Raw genomic sequence first — 23,638 nt, forward strand, 5'->3', positions numbered from 1 at the left:
CACTGGGACACCATCATCTATGTCGAGTTTTCCCGATTACATGTTCTCTCTTAACCCATGATTCAAATTGACATGACAATGTGCAGTATATTGCGTAAATTACAGATGTTCATTCTGAAAAATCAAGTCACATTATCATTCCGCTCAGAGAACAACTATACAAGAGCTCTGTTCTATTTATGGTCAAATTGGTTGAGAACTCAAAACATCAGGACAACAAATTCACCCGATACCACTTATCCTCGGGAAAATAATAAGGGCACTTTACAAAATACAGACAACCTAGTACCTAAAGAAGCATACCATTGAGAGGGCAGCCATCAGGAGATCACATCCAGGTTACCTCCACAAGTCACACATAGGGACTGATGGCTAAAACAAAGGTGTTCCCGAACTGAGCTATTTCCTAACATCTTATCCTACTTGAGTTTTTGGGAGTATCATTCTCCATCCCACTTTCCCACATCCTGCTTTTCATGACATACATACATACATACATACACAAAATGAAACATACATCCTAGCTCATAAATGCACAATGTGGTAGATGCCCACGTGCAGATACAGGGTTTTAAGATTGAGAAAGCCAGTCCTGAATGGCATGCCGAAGTGCATGGTTTGGAGTAAGATGCGAGTGGCTCATCTTTAAATTGGTCATTGGAGAAGTATCATTTCCATCTTCCAACCATCCTCGAATGGCCTCGCCTTCATAGGTAAAGCCATCAGCTGCCACATGAGGATCGTGCATTATCTCCTGCAAGCACAAGGTTGCTGTGTGAGCACTAACCAACAATAGGAATAACACGACACATTTGCTTCTGCAAAGTGAGATCCTTTCACTTTTTGGGCTTTGAGACCATGATTTTTTCACTGGTATTGTACATTAGTTACTATACCAAACCCATGAAATCTTGGTCCCAGTCTTGAGACATGAAAAAAGTCATTATCCACTTACCCAAAGAATCGGACACAAGAAGTAAGAAGGCACAGGTAGCTCTTCGGCAACATGTAACTGGTCAAGCTCCCTAACCATAGCTGGTGTCAGCTCTGGTCTATCCCGACTGTTCAGTTCACAACACTGTAAGCCCACATCAGCCAATCGTATTACCACAGATGTAGGCCATTCTCCAGCGGACATGTCCAAAATCGATGTCAGCTTCCCACACAACATAGCCCGATGCACCTCATTGGTCAGTCCCACTGGAGGCCTACCAGTGAGTAGCTGTAGAATAATGATCCCAAAGGAGTAAATGTCAGACTTCGGTGTCAGATTTCCATTCCGCTGCAATTCTGGATCTGTATACAGAAATGCGCTCTTTGGTTCAGTATTCCGGCGGAAACTTGGAAAATCAACACTTTCCTCAGGGACAAGCCTGCAAATCCCAAAATCTCCAATTTTGCAGTTAAAATCTGAATCAAGAAGGATATTTTCAGGTTTCAGATCCCCATGGATGATTTTTTTCGGTTTTGAGGAGTGTAAAAAGAGGAGGGCACTTGAAATTTTGGCAGCAATCCGTGTCCGGGTCTTCCACGTTAAGGGAGGAGTGTTGCATCTTCGGCAGAGATGATCTTGGAGGCTCCCATTTGGCAAATACTCATAAACCAGGGACCAAGCTTCTGGGCATGCACCAATCAAATTAACTAAATTAGGATGTTGTAGTTTGCTGAGAACTAGAACCTGCAAGCATGAAGACACGATATTTAAGACACATGATGCAACCATGGGCATTTTGATATCCAATTGAATAAGCATCCCTAGATAATCTTATTGCCCATCATATTCTTGATTCTAGTCAATATACTCGGGGAGAGTACTGGATCAGGACAGAAGAACCATAAACCCATATGTAGTAGACACTGAACATATGCTGGAAAGTCAAATTGATCATTTTATCATCACAGTGTTTTAGACTGCAAGAAAAATTATGGTGAATGGTTGAGGAAGAAGGTTTTAAAGAAATGAAATTTGGTTAATTCACTGTAACCAATATGGTATCTGTCAAATGATTGACCCAAATAACTGCATACTATCTTGGCCACAGAGAAGACAGGAGAGAATGTGTTATTTCCTAGTCCACTGAATGCCAACTTAGTATATTTGCTTGAGAGAGAGAGGTTTACCTCTTGTTGAAACTCTGATCGACCTTGCATGCTATATGGATGCAACTTCTTTATAGCAACACTTCGGTTAAAAATCTCTCCCTTGTAAACACATCCATATCCTCCCTCACCAATCTTAAAGCACTCTGAAAAGTTGCATGTTGCAGTCTGCAGTTCTGACAAAGAAAACTCTGTGAACTGAGAAGATTCATTGACATAGCGTATGGACCCATCACAGTTAGGTACTTCAGCATGTCCACGACCTCTCCACTGTTCCAGCTGAGACACGGCTTCTGCTTTTTGCTCTTGTAGCTTCTCCCTTTCATCCCAGATAGTTGCAAGGAATGCTTGGATTAATCCCAACTCTCCAGCAGCTTCTTCATGCCGACGAGTCGAGTCCCGAAGATGAATGTCAAGTACAGCTACGTTTCTCATCATCTCCTGGAGGTATCTAGTAACTTCTTCTCTTTGTTCCAAGAGCTTTTCTTGTTGTTGTCTAGTAATTCTGAGTATGTCCTCGACTTCCTCTCGAAGCTTAATTTCACGTGCAAGGGAAGAATCAAACACTTTGACCTGGAAGCAGCAAGGAAGGAGATCTTAACAGGGGCGAATATACTTAACCAAAGTGTGACCATTATTTTGGAACCTAATGATATTTCGCAAAATTTCTAAATGTTTCAAAAAATCATCGAAGTTTCTTTTGAAATATTGCAATGAGATATTCAGTTTCTGATTTTCTATGTATTATCATTCACTGACAAATTTTTGTAAACCAACCTCCTCTCCACCCAACCCCCCCCCCCCCACCCCGCACAAAACAAAAAAAAAGAACCCAAGTCTAGGAAAAAGAAAATACAATGAAGTTCTACTAATAATTTTCCTCCAAAGAATGTTCCCAAGAAATTTGAAGTTGTAATCATGGAATTTGCAGAAAAAACTGAATACAAAGCAAGGAAATCAGGTTCATTTCTACCTTGTTGATAGCTTCAAAAACTTCTGCTTCCAAATTTTTGCACTTCACAAGCTCTGTAAATGCTTCATTCCTTGATGTCTCAGCTAGTGTCATCATCTCCTTAAGCTGATTACATAAACTTTCTTCCTCTACCTTTGAGTCAGACTCTGCTGGTAACAGCCTTTCAGCAGGCAAAGAATCAAACTGATTGGTGGAACAGGACCCACTTGTAGATAAAGCGACTTCTACTTTATCTGATACTGTATGGACCTGGTTTCTGACCCCAAAGCAGAGTGTACCACTACTGGGAGAATCTGTCTGAAGACATGTATGATTGGATATGTGCTCACCCATAAGATTACATGATGAACTAGCTCTTAGTCTTTCAGAAATTACTGTATCAGATGGACTGATAACTGAAGGGAGAATAGTCAGGCCTTCAGAAGCGTCCCTCGTCCAGACATGTTTCCCTTTGTAGACAAACCATATCTCGCAGAATGGAGGAGCATTTTTGGCTGCAAAGTTTGCTTTGCTTGAGGTCTTCTTCACCTTCATGCAACTGTATTGCATTCATTAGAATTGTCCATATGCCAAAAGAATGATGTAGCACAGGGCTTACAGTCTAATCAATTTACAATTACAAACATCCTTAGGGGGGGAAAGAAAAGAAAACCCAAAAGAATCAAGCTAGTTTTTTTCTTTTATTTATTTATTTATTTTTTTTGGGGGTGGGGGAGGTTTAGAATATGTAATTGGATATTATTTAGAACCCTCGTCCCTTTTTCCTTGTGTGAAAGCAGCTAGGTAGGCTGAACTGAAGACATCTTACAACCTTTTACAAACAAGACAAAAATAAAATCAAATTTATTTTGAGTATATGACCTAATCACCAAATAGTACAGCTGTTTACCCATTTTAAATTTTGTGTAGAAAAGGAAGTTCAAATGTTTCATCACTATATTGGATTCTCACCATATATTATCGATGTCCTGCCATTCCAGAGTCTAAAATAGATATTTTGTCTCTAACATTATGACATTTCACAATCTCCATAACTTACTAATGAGAAGTAAAGCCAACAAACAAAGCTGACTCCAATTCAATGTAGACCTAGGGTTTCACAACAGTTTCCAGTCTACAAAGAGTGTAACCATCCAATCCAAGATCCTAGAAAAATACTTGGCTATAGAAGAATATAGGGCAACAGCTTCTGTTTGTGGAACAACAGGAATCCTAGCAAGCACTGGAATCGCTAAAACTAGTGTTTACAAGCCAATATTAGGATTACAGTTTGGTCAGAGTGATGGAGAATGTAATGTAATTCTAGATTGGTAGGAAACCAACTAGAACCAATAACCAGGATCTGCTAGGGATTGGAAAAATCAGCTAGGTCAAATTATGTGAAATTGTGAAACTAGGGTTAGGGTTTGATGGGATCTAGGGTTAGATGTTAAGGTTAAGTTAGGAGAGAGTGGATTATATGGGAGAGAAGAGATGCTGAAAGTTATATTTAAATCAGATGACTAAATCTGAAATTATTGAGGAATCCTAGTAGAAATAGGATTGAGCGGTAAAAGGGTAATTTCACAATCGGCTATGGTAATGAAATTTGAATCAAGTCTTTCTTAGGGTTTGAGGAAGATTCGATCAAAATTTCAGCAGGTTCTAACGGTTAGATTTGGCTAGGAAGAATTCTCACAAAAATCACCTTGTATGTGACCTTCTAGAAGAGAAGAAGAATATTGCAGAATTTCAATTTCAGACTTACTTGTTTGAAAATATCTTGAACCTTGCAGAGAAATTCCAGCAACTGAATATGATTCTTCAAAAGATCGGCTATGGCAGAATTGAAACTTGATTGGAGCTTGATTGGAGATCGATGGAGGTTGGGGAAGGGGATGGCTATCTCAGCTCACCCTGGGCATCTCACCCAACCTATCTCAGGATTTTTTTAACAAAGGCTAAAGCCAATATTTCATTAATCAAATTCGTGTTCAATGCTGGCCTCCCTTACAAAGTTATATAGAAGACTCTAAAATAGACTTAGACACTAAAAAGGAAATGCCTAACCCTATCCTAAACTAATAAGGTAACCTAAATTGACTAAGAAAGTGAAATAATAAAGAAAACAAACTCAAAATAAGACTCTAACTAAACCAAGGGAGTAAATCCCGTTTTCCTATTTTCTACCCATATTTTAGGCCCATTAAATTGACCAATTAAAAAATAAACCCATGGGATCAAAAGCCCAACACATATATACCCAACCCAAAGCTTATGTTCAATAAAATAAGCCCTCCAAGTGACTTATTTACATCAGAATGGTAGGAACATGCTAGGATATAAGGGAGTAGGGTTTGATGGACTGCAGTTTGGTTCTGTTATTGATGGAAAGCAAGTAGACGGCATGGCTGGGGCTTGTTGGTTATTGACGAGGCTGTCTGAGTCTCTGAGACTTGAATAGAGAAGATTATGGGGTTGCTGTTATGGTGGTTTGATGATGAAGGATAGAGGGAGGATAGACCGGTTGTATATGCTGGCAATGATTGATGAAAGACAGAAAGTGAAGGGGTTGATTGACCAGATTATTGCTCAAGATCAAAGAGCTGAGTTATATCATATTTATATTAAATCAAGAAAGATCAATGGGCAGAAACTAGAAGAAGGTTTATTGGATGTTGATGGAAGAAAGGCCTAGAAGAAAAAGATCGGAAAATAAAAGAGCAGAAGAAACAATAGGAGGCACATTAGATCTCAGATCTGACTTTTATGTCAAACGCTCAGTTTGATCACTTTTCTTCAGGGTTGTTTTTGAATGGTAAAAAATTCTCCGCTTTAAGTGATATTGGTGTCATTTGATAGGTTTTTACCCATCCAAAGAGGCCATGGTCTCGTGATTCCGACATGCATCAGAAAACTTATGATACATAGTCTGAGAGTTTTTGTACGGATATTTTAGTCATTAGCTTTTCCTTTTTATTAAATGCCATGTTGTCCTTGATTTTCTGATCATTGTTCAGTAGGGTTTAGGTCTATTAAGAGATGTATCAATTTGCAAACAGATCACTCTTCGTCTTTTACTGATTTAATATATTTTAAAGCAGCTATTGCATTTGCAGGGATTATTCCTCTATTTTTCTGCTTTAATCTCAGTGATCTAGATCTCGTTAAAATTTCCATCATGGTGAACAATGACCAGCAAGTTGGAGATTTTTTTAGCAACAACCCCATGACTGCCTTGGTGGAGTTGCAAAAAAAAAAACACGGAGCTATAGCAGTCTATGAAAACTAATTTCATGGCTTCAATGCAAGAGTCTTCTAAGCTTTGATTGATAGGATGTTGTTAGAATAATGTACTCCAGAATACCGTGGGGGTATTCTGTCCTTTTGGGGGTATTTTATGTTATTAAGTGTTTAGTTGGATGTGTGGGTTTAGTCCCACATCGCCTAGCTTATATAAGTTGTAACTTCCCCTCGGGGTCTTTCTCTCATTAAATCAATCAATTCTATTATTGTCTTCTCTCTCTCTAACCCACGGTTCAATCAACATGGTATCAGAGCCGGTCTGATCTAGGTTAGAGAGAAAAACCCTAATTTCTCCCTCCTTTCCTTCCAATCGATCTCTCCTCTTCTTCTCCCTTTTCTCGTTTTTTCCTGCTCCTGTTTTTCTCCTTTTCAGCCCAAAAACAGGGGCAGCACTAATAAGGTAAACATCATATCGATGATTTAGTGCTGCCCCCTTTCTCTTCTATCGTTTTTTATTAAAAAACAGCTGGAAGCCTCTTCTGCGATTTTGGGGTTCCTCCTTCTTTGAGATCAGATCTCGATAAACCTAATCCTCTAATAGAGGAACACCCTATGCAGTCTTTTTCCAGCCCTATGTTACCCTATTCCTACACCTAACTTCCCTCTTTTCTTTCTCTCCATCAATTATTATTTTTTCCAGCCTAAATCCCCAAATCGATTTCACCTTGTCAGGGTTTTTCAAAACCTTGACTCCAATCGATTTTGGGGTTTTCCCTTGTCAGATGCAGCCAATATTTCAAGGATATTTCCCACCTAATCCAAGCCCTAATTGACCTAAATTTGGACCATTTCTAATGGTTGGATTTGTTTCTACAGCAAAAAACCCTGCTAATTTAGTTACCTGCCAAAAACCCTGACTTTCAGGTTTAAGTTTTTGCTAGTTTTTTGAGGGCTGATTACTCCCACTTCAAGGACCAATCGACCTCAATATTGCACCTATTCAAGTTTTTTGAAGACCCCTACCCCAATCGATCTCTTCTTTTCAAGGTTTTCCAAAACCCTAATAAAATCGATTTGGGTTAGGGATGTTTGTTGTTGTTCGAGTGCTTTGAAGGTGGTTCTAACATTAAAAGAGAACTCTCCTTCATCAATTCAAGGCTTGAAAAAGGTCCTTTATGCTGGTGTAGCGCTGTAATGCTGCCCTGCTCTACTTCTGCGATTTTTTGGAGTCTATCCCCTTTGACGATCAGATCTCACTCTTACTGGAGATTGATTGTTCATCTTGGAGGTTCCATTCTAGCAGCCTTGGTCAGCATCTATCACATGTCTACATCAGCAATTACAGCCCCCTTTCCCTAAATCGATCTCACTTTCAGGGTTTTCTAAAACCTTGACAACAATCGATTTTAGGGTTAGGGTTTTCCTATCAAGCTCATATTTTGAGGAGAGTCTTATACATATCAGAGGAATATTCAACCCATATTTCAGCATCATTCATCAGTTATTTTTGGAAAAAATTACGGTTCATTCTGTTGGCTTGGTTTCTTCAATTTACAACCTATTTCACTTACTTATTACTCTATGGCTGGCTGCTTCAACTGCCTATGGATGTGTCTGGTTATTTTTGAGCTTCACTACCTACCTGGCTGGTGTTATTGATTGGCTTCTATAAGCATGACTGGTTGATGTGTTACTGCTGCCTTCATGTGGAATCCTGCTGCCTTATGATTATGACTGAGTTTCCTTTTATTGGAGATCGAATTTCTTTTATTATTGAAGACTCGAATCTGCTACCCTGGAGATCAGCCTATTTGGGATTACACTAGTGTTCCACGATTTTTTGATTGCACCTACGCACTTATTCAGTTATGTGAAGCTTCTCTGGTTCAAATCCAGCATACTTTGGAGCTTGAATACTAGCATTGTTACTGATTCAGATCTGATCCAGTTTTGTTGAGGCTACTTCCATTCATTGCTGTCCGGATATCTTCTTAGTACTGTCTAGCATGTGGGAGTTTCTACCATGGAATCTTTTGCACAATTGCTCCTCCCTGTTTGAAGATTGATCAAGCCTTGACAATTGGAGCATTTCCTTACTTCGAATCAGATCTGAATATTAGAGTTAGGAGTTTCTCCCCTGCAGGGGTTTCCATTTAAAGTGTTTGGTTGATTGATGGAAGATGGTTGGAGCTTTCTATGTTACCCAAGTTAATCCTACTCCATTATCCCACTGCTGTTTTTCTTTCATCACCTCCCACAACATACCTTTGGCATTACCCATAACACCCTTGGAAGTTAATGGTATTCTCTTCTTTACCATTTCTTCTTTTTCCATTACACTTGGCAGCCATTGAACCATTCTGGAATGTTATGTTTGGCCCTATCTCTAACCTAATCTCTCTTATGTCCACGTGCACTATACGTGAGGGGGGATTATATACAGTATACCTGCAGCCATTGGAGAGAGCAGAACATGCAAGGACACTTGGTGCCAAAACATAGAAGGTCAGAGGTTTCACCATTGCCAATAAGTATCTACCTTGTTATTGGGTTACGTTTGCCGTAAGGGGGAGGCTGGTGTTAAAGTTTTGAAGATGTTTGGTTATTGCCTGCCCATATGAGATCCTACAGTTTGGTTGTTTCCTCTGCTTGATCTTTATTGCTGCCTGACTCATCTGCTTGCTGCCCTAGTTACTTACCTTCAAGATTATCAGTCAGAGATTCATCCCTGGACAATTGTTGAAGATTGGTGACAATTGATTAAGTCTGCCCAAGTTTGAAGGTCTATTTTGTTTTCAAGTTCTTGAAGGTCTATTTGGGAGTTGCATTCCTTTTGGAGCTGGATTCTGCTACAACTTATTTTTCCCATTTTTCATTCAAGTTGGGCATTAGTACCTTGTATGCGCCAACTTGAGGGGGAGTGTTAGCATTGTTATGGAGAGAGTTTTTTTCTTTTAGTCCAAGCTGGATCTTCCTTCTTTATTATTTGTACAATCCAGCTTGAGGGGGAGTGTTAGAATAATGTACTCCAGAATACCGTGGGGGTATTCTGGTCCTTTTGGGGGTATTTTATGTTATTAAGTGTTTAGTTGGCTGTGTGGGTTTAGTCCCACATCGCATAGCTTATATAAGTTGTAACTTCCCCTCTATTATAAATAGAGGGGGTCTTTCTCTCATTAAATCAATCAATTCTATTATTTTCTTCCCTCTCTCTAACCCACGGTTCAACCAACAGATGTATAGAACCATATCGGATCACAGTAACCAGCAACTATGGATAAGAGAAACAGTAGAAGATGATCGGGAACATCGAAAGACAACACTTGTCTATAACCATGGTACAAGAACTCACCGAGATCTCGGTAAAAACTCACTTTTTTTATTCGGCAAGACGAGATGGAGGTCAAAACTCAGAAATACCCCAACTCGGTCGAGATTTCGGTTCAACCGAGATTTTGACCCAAACCACCCTTTAAGCCTTCCAGTTCTCGACTGTCTCGGCAGAGAAGTTTGTGTGTGTGTGTGTGTGTGTGTGCGTGTGTGGTGTGGAACTCAGTTTTAGGTCATTTTTGCCTATGATTTCAACAGAGAACTTGCCGGAGACAGGGAAGAGGTTACAAAATCTACAAATTTGCAAGATTTGTGAGAAATCAGCTCACATTTGAAGATATTTTTAAGGTAAACCAATTTTTCCTTAAATCAGCCTGGTGACAGCAGCAGTGAATCTCACGCCTCATCGCAACCGCCTCTTCTATACCCTAGGATAGGGAACTTGGAATATGTTGATGACCATACTTACATGAGTTGTGTGGCAACCTATGTGCAACACTACAACAGGACTATGACATGGGAACACTTTGTGGCATGATATGGAGTTGAATACTTGATTCAGCAATATGGCATGGGATGATAGATGTAATATGTTAAGATTGATGTATTGTACACTTTTACATTTGTAATGTTTATTTAAGTTGTTTTATATTAATTGTATGATTTGATTGCATTCAATTACTAAATTATGTGTAGAATAGGGCTTATTAGTACATCGTCGCCTACCAACCTAGGGTCCGAAGTTAAACTCCTATTTGGACTTTGTCTTTGCAGAATCTGATAGTGCCATTGTGTTTAAATGGCCTAAAATAGGCTGAGTACCAAGTTTCAGCCCCAAAATAAGTCTAAAACCCACCGAAACCAGCCATCAAGTTCAAAAAAAAAAAGTTTACCCCAACTCGGTTTTTGGCCAGGGCAAAACCTGTACCGAAACCGAGTTCTTAAAGCTCATCAATAATAGTACACATGTACAGCAGGCCATTAACCTCAATTAGGTTAGGCCACACGCTATAAGTGCAAGGAGACGTGCCTAAGAGTGATAGCAGTTTTGGTTATGATGTAGAAGAGTATTTCGAAGAAGGAATCGGATGGCAGGAACAAAGATAATGACTTTAGAATGAAGAATTGAAGATTGATCTGCCACTTCAATGGTACACTCACCATTGAAGACTTTTTTGACTGGTTGACTTTAGTTCATGGATACTCCTGAGCATACAACAACAACTTAACCTTATCCCAACTAAATGGGGTCGGTTACATGGATCCTTTGACACAATGTTAAAACAAAGAAGAAGAAAAGAAGCACAACATCGTAACAAAAGTAAAAAACACAAACTAGCTCGGGTCGGCTACACGGATCCTTCCCCTCCAATCAACTCTATTCGACGTCATACTAGAGACAAGACCTAAACTATGCATATCTTTCCTCACCGCTTCTCCTAGGGTCATTTTAGGCATGTCCCTAGTTCTTTTAGTACCTTCAATCTGAATCAAGTCACTCCTCCGAACTGGGGTGTCCGAAGGCCTACGATGGACATGGCCATACCACCTCAAATGACTTTCTCAAAGCTTATCTTGAATCAGGCAACTCTCAAACCATCTCTTATATGGTCATTCCTTACCTTATCCTTCCTGGTTTTGCCACTCATCCATCACAACATCCTCATCTCCTTTACGCTTAGCTTATCTATATGACACTTCTTAGCTGCCCAACACTTCGCACCATACATCATAGACAGTCTTATGACTGTCTTGTAAAACTTTCCTTTAAGTTTTAAAGGGATCCATCGATCATATAACACTCTGGTTGCCCCTCTCCACTTCATCCACCCTACTCTAATCCTCTGTGAGACATCATCTTCTATATCACCTTCCATACTAATAATCGATCCTAGATACCTAAAATGGCTACTTTGCGGAATCTCCATTCCATCAACTTTCACCCCCTCATTCTCCGTCCCCGGTGTTGCCAAAAGTTACATACCATATATTTTGTCTTCGTTCTACTTATTTTTAGACCTTTTGATTATAAGGTTGATCTCCATAACTCCAGTTTGGCATTAATCCCAGCCTTTGTCTCATCCACTATAACAATGTCATCAGCAAAAAGCATGCACCAAGGTACCTCATCGTGGATGTCTTTGGTTAACTCATCATGATAAACGCAAACAGATAAGGGCTTAAAGCTGACCCTTGATGTAACCCAACTGTAATTGGGAATTCACTACTTTGACTCCCCACGGTTCTTACACTAGTCACCACCTCATCATACATATCTTTAATTATGCTCATGGATACTCCTGAGCATAAGAAGGCGAAATTAGCGACTTATAGATTAAAAAGAGGAGCCTCTGCATGGTGGCATGAGCTTCAGACCAATCTCAAGAGGAAGATAAAAGCTTAATCTGATTGTGGGCTTATATGAAGGAGAAATTAAGCGAACAGTACCTTCGTCAAGACTATGACCACAGTTTACTTGGTATCCAAATTGTCGGCAAGGAAATAATACTGCAAGGAAGTATGCAGCGGAATTTCATCATTTGTCATCTCAAAATAATTTGTTGGCATCAAAGGCAAAGAGAATAGCAAGGTTAATTGAAGATAGGCCTATACAAGACATAGTATTCTTACAAGATATGGACAGTGAAGGAAGTTGAGAGGCTGGTTATTTGAGCGGCAAGTCAACTACAGATGCCTAACCCTAGAACCCATAACAATAACAGGTTCTCTAGAGGGGAATCCTTTATTACTTGTGCGCCAAATAGAAAAGCAAAGGAGGTTGTAGTGGCTGGACTAATAGTGCTCCACTGATGCAAAATGTGTTCCAAAGGCGAAATAACCAACAAGTACAGCATCAGCAGTTCAACTCTGTTTCTTTACTTTCTTTGAATTATTTCTCGGTTTTCTACACAGCTAAAAATCCAAGTTTGTCCGTACCTTAAGGACCATAAACAGGTTTAAGAGAACAGAAAGTGAAAGGAAGAAAAAGAAGATGTAGAAGATAAAAGAGAAGAGGGATACCTTAAACAATCAATCCCAAACTTGAGAAGCTACACTAAATTCAAGGTGGAACATGCTCTATATAGTTGCTGCCCGGTTGAAGCCTTAAGACGACTATAAGACTATAGTTCCTTGTCCACACTATGTAAAACCACTAAACAGAAGTTGACTAAAGGTAAAACCCCTCCCAGAGTAGTTATCAGTCCAGAAGGGGCTATAAAAAGTCAAACTAAAATAAGCCTGGATAAAGAATCCATGAAATACCTCATAATTAATTAACCAACTGCCCCAGTAACAAAAAGCAAACTTTGACTTCCCACAACCCCAAACTACAAATCCATATAACGGAAGCTGTCATAATTTCATACACTACTCCCTAAAAGCTATCTATTAATATAAACTCCAATCCCAAAAGATGTCTTGTGTGGGCACAACTCTGATCTCTTCTTCCTTCCCCCTTTAAGCTCTTGGAATTCAATCATCCTGCCTTTAAACTATTTAATGGGGGACAGAATAGAAGAGGGGAAATCTGAGAAGAAATCAGAGGGGGGAGTGTGCACACACGCACAAACTTTCTTTTCAATTCATTCTTGCATTCATTAATTCCAAAACGTGGCTGAATACAATCTTAAATAAAGACAAGAAAAATGTAAATCCCTAAAATAAAGACTCCTAATTACTTACTAAAACCATACTAACTAAAATAGAAACCCATAAAACTCAAATTGGAAATTTCCCTATTTGTCTAATGACTACCTTAAAATAAAAGATTACATAATAATTTTCCAAATAAAATAAACTTCCTAAAATCCTACTAGATCCAAACACTCGAACTGGACCCGGTTCAACTGGGTTTGGGTCGGTCCAATGTTGTACATCAGTTGGGTCGGCCCGGTCCAAGATTGTCCTGCATCAACTCTCCCGATGTTGAGAAAAACTCGACCACGAGTTTTAAAAAAGGAGAGGATCAACACCACTCGATCAACATCCACCATCAACAACTTGGATGGGGTGAACGTACGGATGTAATCGTAAAGACAAGGACGACACTCCTCAAAGTACTTCAAGGGGATGACGAATTCTACGTGCCCAACCTTAACGTCGTCGGACGTATCCATAGGGCCATATGTGTCGCCTTCCATTGTGTTCTTGACCTCCATAGTTTCAATCTCAAGCTCCTTAGGATCCTCTTGGCTGGTCAAGATCATCATAGTTGTTAAAGGGCCAAGTTCCTTGGTCTCGACCTCATTGTCCACTAATGCGACCATATTGCTTTCGACGTTTTCCACATGAGTGTCGGTAACAGGAACTTCGCGGGCTGGATCTTCCTTGAAGACAGAAATTACTGAAACTTCTTCATTCTCAATTAACGTTGCTTCAACGTCAGGCTCTTCAGGAACTGTCCTATTAGCAGGCGGGGCAGCCATTTGCATTTCATGGGTAACTGGAAGGTTATTCAAGACCTCTCCAATCAAACGATCCAGCCGTTCAAGTCTCAAGAGCTCTTCATCCTGTGTTGATTTGTTCATGAAATCCCATGACCATTCAGTATTGTAGTTCAATTGTAACTCACTTAGGCATGAAAATTGAATATTTAGTGTACAACAATCATCATAAATATTACGACCTTGAAGAATATTCCTTGCTGAAACGGCACTCAGGAGTGACTGATACTGGACAAAAGCTTGACAAACAATAGCAGACTACTGAAAGATCTTGATCTTTTCAACAAATCCATGAAGAGAAAACACTTGATGCAACGCTTTCACAGTTATAGGATAGAGCAGCTGGTGGATTGTAACTAAAAGAATTTGGTTCGGTGGTGGTTTGGAGAACATTGATGCCAATTGTAAATACAATGAAGGTTATAAGGACGGTGGCAGAATTGTAATTAAACTGAAATTGCTAAATGGATGGTGGATTTGTAATTATGAAAATTCAACTAGAGAGAAGAAAAAAATGTGGTGTAGAAGTGATTGGTGGGGCTGGGGAGGGGTAAACTTGGAAAGTACTAAAATTAAAGGAGAAAAGGAGATGAGAGAGAAAGAAGCTGGCAATTCTGGAAAACAAGAAAAAGGTACGACTTAAAGTAGGACGTGAGAGGGTGGGGGTAATATGAAAAAATGAGGGTTAAAAAGAGGAACTTATCGTGGGAATCTTGGAGTGGAAGACATGAGGTTCTATCAAAAGAAAAGGAAGACGTGTTGAGGCTGTCTTCTTCCAATGGACAACCAGCGGCTGGAGTTCCACTCCGAAGCGGAGTCTGCCATGTAGTCGAGCTAGAGGAAAGCAGCGAAAGAGATGCTGCGTGTTCTGGAGATGAGCAGCGTGAATGATCTATGCGACTTCGCAGGGGACGATGCGGAGAAAGGGAAGATCGGTGGAGTTCTCTGCCTCTCACTTTCTCTTCTCTTCTTCTCTCTTTTTTTATTATTATTATTTTTTTTGGGTTATAGCGGAACCAAGAAGGGGGTTGGGGGTTTTGGTAATGGAAACGAAAAAGATGGGATTGGGGGTTTGTCGGTGGGAATTGCAGGGAATTTTTTTTTTTTTTAATGTGTATTTCAGTGTTTCAGCAAGGTAGAAGGGGAAATGAGAGGTGGGGGGGTTGGGATATCAGTGGATGTCAATGGGTCGATGGGTTGCTGCAGTAATGTGCAGCAATGGGAGGCTCTGAAATGGGAGTTTTTTTTTTCTCCTTTTTTTGATGGTGGAACCCTAAAGGGAAGGGGTATTGTACGATTGGTTCTAGGGAAAGGGAAGGCAGTGGGAATCGAGGTGATTGCCTGGGTATTGGTTCGGCTTCTCTGTTCTCAACAGAGAGGTTTTTTTTTTTTGTGGGAATCGAATGGATGGGTGCTTCACAGCGGGAAGAAGGTGGGGAAATAGAGGGTAGGAGAAAGGGGCTGGCGGGTGCAGTGGGAATCGATGGTATTTTTATTTTTTTTTTCACTGTACTGCAGAACTGTAACAGAAAAGAGGAAATAGGAAAGACAAGGGAGGGAGAAGAATAGAATGGGGGAAATAGATCACATGCAAAGGAAGAAGATGGGATCCTTCGGCTCTGATACCAGATAATGCGGAACAGAATAGAAGAGGGGAAATCTGAGGAGAAATCAGGGGGGGGGGGGGGGAGAAGAAGTCGTGAGAAGAAGAAGAGGGGGGGGTGTGCATACACGCACAAACTTTCTTTTCAATTCATTCTTGCATTCATTAATTCCAAAACGTGGCTGAATACAATCTTAAATAAAGACAAGAAAAATGTAAATCCCTAAAATAAAGACTCCTAATTACTTACTAAAACCATACTAACTAAAATAGAAACCCATAAAACTCAAATTGGAAATTTCCCTATATGTCTAATGACTACCTTAAAATAAAAGATTACATAATAATTTCCCAAATAAAATAAACTTCCTAAAATCCTACTAGATCCAAACACTCAAACTGGACCCGGTTCAACTGGGTTTGGGTCGGTCCAATGTTGTACATCAGTTGGGTCGGCCTGATCCAAGATTGTCCTGCATCACTATTCATCCCCAGAGAACCATGTGGAGACCATAATTATCAAGGCGTCACCCATGGCGTCCAGGCTCCTTGGTCGCCTTGGACGCTTTGGGTGCCTTGCCGCCATGTCGGTGTCGCCTTGATTTTTGACCTTCTAAAACACAATGGCTGCCTTCCCGCCTTGATAACTATGGTGGAGACACATACAGCCAACCAACTCTTCCCACTCGTGGAGACATGCCTGGAACTTTCTTTTTCACGCTCAAAGTTGCAATTATTGTGTTCCCGTAATATGATATTCCTACATTGAAGTTTGCAACTGGTTGGATAGGTTCAGTACACAAGTTGGGGTTACTCTGACCACTCCGACCTCTAAACGCATGGATAGAGCAGAGAGGGGTAAAACTAAATTAGGGAGGTAGGTGGGAAAGGAAGAACCCATAAGGGAGAGAAAAATGAGAAAATAACAGGAATGGTATGATGATCAATTCGATTCAGATTGAAGGTACTAAAAGAGCCAGGGGCAGGCCTAAATTAACCATAGGAGAAGTGGTGAGAAAAGGCATGCATAGCTTAGGCCTTGTACTGCATATGACTTTGAATAGAACTGATTGGAGAGCAAGGATCCATGTGGCAAACCCCATTTAGTTGGGAACTTGGGATAAGGCTATGTTTATGAGTTGTATGATGATCAACCCAAGAATTGAAAATCGAAATTTATCTTAGTACAACTGTTGATTTAAAAAAAATTAGAGGTCACAAAGAAAAATGAGACTAAAAATAAATATAGATTATTTTTCTGTTCAGCTAATACATTAGGGATTAGGGATATCCATTGATTTACTGACTTTGATGGGAAAAAAATGAACCATTGATGTCATTCCAAGCAACAATTTGAAAAATTAATAATAACGATCTAATAACATAAATAGCCAATAATAGATAGGACAGAGCAAAAGGGAACAGAAGAATGTGTAGGTCGTTCTTCTTTTTCCTCTTTTTTTTTTTTTTTTGGGGGGGGGGGTGTTTGGGTTGGTTGGGGATGTTCAAAAGACAGATCCCTCCACAGCTCCATCTCTTTTCTCTCATTGTTTCTCAATGAAACTTCATCGTCCCTCATGAAAAACCTACATACCACATCTGGTAGCTGGTCCTATTTAATTTATTGGGAATAATCCCTCTGAAATTTCTTTCTCCATATATAAAAAAAAAAGAAGCTACATAACCATATCCTACCATCCCCACCTCTATCTACATGATACAGCTTCGCAGCATCAAAGTCACGTGTCAAGTCAAAGATCGGGATTCAATTGGACCGAAATGGAGCTGCATTTTAAATGCCCAGGCCAATTATCCATTACTTAACCTTAATTTTGAACCTCAAGCCTATCATTTAACAATACAGGCCCTTACCAACTCAGGCAATTCACATTGAATACTTACTTTTGAAAATCAAGAGTCTCTTAGCTGGAAACTAGAGATTCAACCTTTATGTAGGAAAAAATAAATATGTCATGTTCTGATTTTGCAGGATTTCAGCATATCAGTCAAAAGTTATTTACAATATTGCTGGACCAAGAGCCAAATAAAAAAGCAAGAGAGCCAAGATAAGACAAAAGATCATTTGCTTTTCAACCAAGTTAGATCCAGATGAGAACACTTACAAATCAGTCAAAAGTTATTTACAATATTACTGGACCAAGAGCCAAATAAAAAAGCAAGAGAGCCAAGATAAGACAAAAGATCATTTGCTTTTCAACCAAGTTAGATCCAGATGAGAACACTTACTTAGCCGGCGGTGCCCCCATCACAAGCTTCCTGATATTGTGTATGTTGACCAGATCTACAATGCCTTTCTTAACTTGTGTAGCTTCAATGGTGATGACTCTTGCTTTCACCTGAAAAGTGGCAGCTTCATATGAGTTAACTCAGTAAACATCCCAACAACCAGGAGCCAGCATAAGCACTTGAATGATGATGAACCAAAGAGGTCCAAGTTTTATCCAGAAGGGACAGGAGCAGGTCCATGCACCTTCAGAATAGATCAATTTCACCCCTCCATCACCTTTAAGTGGCTGCCAAGATGTACATGGAGAAAGATTCTGTTCAAGTGTAACTCTCTCCGTGTCTCATCCCAGATTCAATTAGGCACTCACTAAATATTTCCAACCAATTTGTCTGCACCTTCTAATTCCTTGATCAGTCTTATTGTTAATCAATCTTAGATAAAATGATAGTGAATTATTACCTAAAGCCCTTTGGCATTTGAAAGGAGTATTGTGCATTTATATTCACTGTCAGTCAGTCAGTTACCAAGAGACTCCCAAAAGCACAAAATGTTGTAATTGCAGAAAATGATCGTAGACCCTCATTTTTTTCATGGTTGGCTTGACATCAAGCAAGCAGGGATTAAATTCCACAAGTGATGAAACAAGCTTTTCTTTTCAGGGATTTAAATGGTGAAATTATTAGTTTTGATGAAAACAGGTTACTTCTTCAATTTCTCCAAATTATCCTTAGCCCCCCCCCCCCCCCAAGCACCTCCGCCAACCCCCTCCACCAGGAAAAGAAAATTCCAGAATTCCTAAACTTTTGGAAAATTACCAAAACATTCCAACTTTATTAAACGTAATTCTTTCTATGGTTAGCAAGTATTTGCGAAATTATCAAAACATTGAGCTTTATAAAACTTGAATTTTTCCAGAATACCTATTTTTTTTAAATTGATCTGATGCAGTTGCTTTAGCCTGGCTGGACCGATATGACCCACTTTGGAGGCCCAAACCAAAGACTGGTCCTAAACCGATTTTCTGGTCTGGAAAGGGCTGGTAGTTCACTTAGGCTGCAATATTTATTTTAGTTTATTTTTATTTGAAATGGGTAGATTACATAGGAGCTTCTTAGGTAGTTTCCTTTCTTTAGCTATAGTCTATTTTGGTAGTTTCCTTTTTGGGTTGTTTCTATTCCTATGCAACACTATTTTCTATTTATTCATTGAACTCATAGGAGAACACAGATTTAGAAGTTATGAAGAATTGAGCGTTTGCAAGTTGAAGTTGTTGGGTTGTGCAAAAAGTGGCTGTGCGTGTGTCTTCTCTTTTCTCTCTTTACCCCCTGCAACTCTGATTTCTCCCTAGTTCCTCTCTTCTCCTAACCGGCCCTCCACCACATTGCAGTTGGACCCACATTGATCAAACAAACCATTTCTGAAGAGCTATAAATCATTCCGTTTCAAGTAGAAATCACCCACCATCGGGGGTCAAGCATCCACCAACATAAAAACATTTTCTAATTGACCCTTAAAACAAAATGAAAAGAAAAACTCCAATTTTAGCTATTGGTTTCAAAACCTAGGTCTATTATGGTTTATAATTCCACTGTTCTACGGTTCTACCTTTAATTAGCAACTCCTTGCCCAAAGCTTAGCAAAAATCTATAAATAGAGGCTCTCAACACATCTTCAACAGGAGAACTATGGAAGAAAAACTTGAACCCATATTCGACCATACACAAGTGTGGTTCTATTAAATTCCAAGTAGCCAACAGCTTGTGGTTGTCCTCTTTTTTGTCAATTTTGGTAAATATACTCTGTAGTTTGTATGCTATAACTCTTGGATTACTTCCATGTTGTTTGACAGATTAGTACTAGTAATACTATGATGCTTCTCTGTTCAAATTAATCACATTTTATATTTACATTTTTTTCCCCAATAGTTATGTTTTTGTTTATTGTTCTTGTTGCTTTTCCTTCCCATATTTTGCAACTATGTTTCAACCACATGAACACAAACACATGAGATGGGTCTGGTGTTCTCCATCACATGGACCTACCCGTGTCAGTTGATGTGGCACTGTTGACAACAATAGAAATTCACTAACCTTCATTAAACTTATCAGGACCCACTTTTATATGCTTAGAATGCTCAGATATGTCATTGTTTAATTATTCCCTGCATAGAATCAGAATCTGGGATCACTGTGAAACCAGAGAATTTATTCTCTTGGACACAAATAGGTACTGAATATTAAGCAACCATGAATCAGCAGTCAGTTTTCAGTATCTAATTATGTTTATTGTCTTCTACTATTGCAATTTTACCTGATGCGCCAGGAAAATATGTTATTTGCAAATTTTGGTGGTCGGTTTACACCGATCAAGAGGGTCATTGATCTGGTAGTCTTGTGTATTTGGGGTAGATTATACACATCAGATGCATACACTTGCCTGAGAACAAGGTTGCTGACAACAAGTTTGGCGCTCAATCCCGACACTGATCAGGGAAATGGAATCCTTCGTTTAACTCATGAGAGAGAGAGGGACTATTGTCCACCCACCAATGTAACAAGCAAATGATCCATTGCACTAGTCAACTATGGCCTCTCTTTACACTCAAAAGACCTCCTTCGTCCATTGGGAGTGCCATCACATCATTCAAACAGCAGGGCAGTTGATTGGGATGGACCTGAGACTAATTGTTAGTAATACTCATGTGAGACTAAACTCCCTAAAATTTCTTCTTCTCAAACTCAGCAGGCTAAACTCCCTAAAATTTCTTCTTCTCAAACTCAGCAGGCAGATGGAAAGATTGTTATCATAGGTGGAGACAAAAAGATTAACTGAGAGTATAAGTTTGCTTTATAAATATCCAAGGATGCGTAAAGAGACTCCCATTACGGATATTATGTCAAATTTAACATCTCCCAAACTACAAATAAAAGGGGAAAGACAAGTTATCAGAGAGAGAAGAATACCTGGGCTTTCCGGCAAACGGTCAAGTAATTGAATAGAAGTTTTCTTGTCTGTTCCATCTCCTCTTTCCGATGCGCAGACACCATTTCCTCGTTTGCTTGACTGGCAGGCAGTTTTCCTACTATAGGTAACAAAAGAAGAAACTATTGTCAAATTGCCACTAAAATGAGTGAAAATTACTCGATCATGAAGCAAATACTGAGGGGAAGGAAGAATACAAGTCTGATATACGCCCGAGAGTGAAAACCTACAAGGGGTATTCGAAAGTATAACAACACAATAGTTCAGAACGAATTAGACACAAGCAACGTGAAAAGGAAGTGGAATATACAGGTCAAGTTCTCGAGGAAGCTTTGGAGATGGGTAATCAAATATCAGAGAAAGAACAAGGAGAAATTAGATGAACCCTCGAAAGGGAATGATAAAAGGGAAATCAACAAAATCATTTCAGAGAATTCAGAGCAATCAAAAAACTAAAAGCCTATGTCACAGCAACCCATTTCACTCCAGAGTTGGAGAAGAAAACCCATCGCACACCGAAAAGAAACATGTCACAGTAAAAAAAAATTTAAATTGGGGGAAAAAAAACAAGAGAGGAAAGAAGAAGAAGAAGAACTTACAGAGGGTAGGAATGGTGGGAGAAGGTTGATGGACATGAAGAAGAACGATCTCTCGGCATCCAAACCTCCGAAAACAGAAATGAAGCAAAGGCAATGTTTTCTCAACCTTCCCAACTGCAACTGTGACTGTGTCACCAACTTCTTCCTTAAATTCCGGCAGTCGTGGAGTCATAGCATGATCGTGATCATGATGAAGATCGCAAGGAGGCTCGAGTGAGGAAAGGGAAGTAGTCGGAGAATAGAAGCCGGAGAAGTAAGCTCCGGCGAGTTGGGGAGGAGGGGTGGGTGTCAGCAGCTCCATCTTCCAGTCCGACGCCCCACAAACTGATGCCTCCGTCGATTCAATTCTTCCCGTCTGAGCTCTCTCTATTTCTCTCAATTTTGTTTTGGATTCTGGGACTCTGGACTAATATTAATACTTGTAATAAACAATGAAAGGCCTAGAATTTCCCTCATCCACGAGATTCTCCATCACTTTCGGCGCCGGAATAAAACTATTGAGATAGTGCCAACAAGGGCATCTTCTTATGACATCCCTGATCCATCATAGTGGTGGTCAATTCTCCAATTCTCCAATTAGGGAGTAGGTCAACAAAGGAGGCAGTTTTCCTTCACCAGTTACCACGGTAGAGGAAAACTTTTCCCGTCAACGAAAATCATATCATTCCTCCATTGATGTTCTAAATTTTTTTTTGTGGGGGTTTAATCTCAAATGGTAAGCTACTGAGAATCTGAGATGTCATTCAATAATTAATAACAGAAAACAGTAAAAACAAAAACCTAGAAGATGCCGAAACGTACGGATGATGCCATTTCTCTGACGTTGTGACGTTGTGACTGAAGAAGTCAAGAAGAAGAGAGTCTATCTCTCTCGCACACAACAGTGGGTCTGTGTATGATGATGAGTGAGGACTGAGGAACCAATGATCGATCAACCCTCTCCAACCCAAAGAGCTGGGAAGGGAGGGAAGGGATGGAAGGGATGGATCATGGATGGATGCCGATTCCAATGGCATGGATACACCACGGCAACGACAAACGTGCAGCCAACTATGAAATAAGTTAGAGCACACAGGTCACTAGGTGGGGTGGGTCTCACCGTAATTTTATGATTACCCACTTTTAATAATCACCTACTATTGTATTTTTTTATTTTTTTTTTGTGGTACATCACCTACTATTGTTGCACTTTTAATAAAAGGTGCGCTGTTCTCTGTGCCACAGCGCAGCCTATGCTCAGGCACATGGGGGTAGGGGGTAGGGCGTAGGCATAATGACACCCTGTCCCCTTGCACAGGCTGCCCATGTGCCTGGGCATAAGCTGTGCTGCGGCACAAAGAACATTCTTCCATAAAAATACACAAAATAAGGTTAGATTTTACAAAACAACACAAAACAATGTCTCTCCTTCCATTACGCCCATCCGTTCCTGAAATCCCACTCCCTGTCTTCGCCTATCATTTGCTGCTATCCCACTCCACCCCTCTTTTCGTTAGTATCATGTTACCATTGCCTCAGACGCTCTAAGGGTTTTTAAATGTAAAAATTACAATACCAAGAGATGGAGAATAAGAACTTTAAAATCGATTTGTTTACTTGCAAAAATGTATCTTTTGAAGTTTACAACTTGATGCTAAGAGATGTCTTTTAAAAAGACATAGTATTGGAGTTATTCTCCAAGCAAGATCCAAAAGTTTACATTATTCCTACTCCTAAAATAAAAAGAAAAAGATAAATTTGTTGTGTTGATTTGAGGTCCCTTCCTTTGTTGCTAAATTTCTCTTTTATAGACACTCTTAGTGGTTTATGATGATTTCTGATAGTTATCAGATGGTTTCACAACTACCCACTTCCTTAAATGTTGATTATGACTCTCATGTTGACCGTTCGTCGGTTACTGATCATTTATCACTCACTCACAGTTCGTCAGTCATTAACTATTTGTCGGTTACTGACTGTTTATCGATCACTCATACTTCGTCAATCACTCATCGATCATCGAAAAAATTTTCAATCACTTAAACTATGTCGATCTTGATTGAAAATAAGTTCGATTTATTGACCGAAATAAGGTGTAAATAATGCCCCTCACAATTCCGTCTAAACAGGGTCACACAAGTTCAAATGGGATTG

General features: G+C 39.7%; 1 protein-coding gene across 1 annotated transcript; it reads right to left on the bottom strand.

Annotated features, from left to right (window-relative positions):
• Positions 1-157: 157 nt before the first annotated feature.
• Positions 158-22,063, bottom strand: LOC122651435 (U-box domain-containing protein 33-like). The gene is made up of 7 exons (XM_043844814.1): positions 21,506-22,063; positions 20,888-21,006; positions 17,924-18,033; positions 3,074-3,611; positions 2,122-2,673; positions 956-1,678; positions 158-754 (listed from the first exon to the last, which is right to left on the bottom strand). Exons 1-7 carry the CDS (start codon positions 21,804-21,806, stop codon positions 572-574), a joined length of 2,526 nt encoding a protein of 841 aa, XP_043700749.1. The 5' UTR covers positions 21,807-22,063; the 3' UTR covers positions 158-571.
• Positions 22,064-23,638: the final 1,575 nt, after the last annotated feature.

This window comes from Telopea speciosissima, chromosome 2 (genome assembly GCF_018873765.1).
Source record: "Telopea speciosissima isolate NSW1024214 ecotype Mountain lineage chromosome 2, Tspe_v1, whole genome shotgun sequence".
Taxonomy (NCBI): Eukaryota; Viridiplantae; Streptophyta; class Magnoliopsida; order Proteales; family Proteaceae; genus Telopea; species Telopea speciosissima.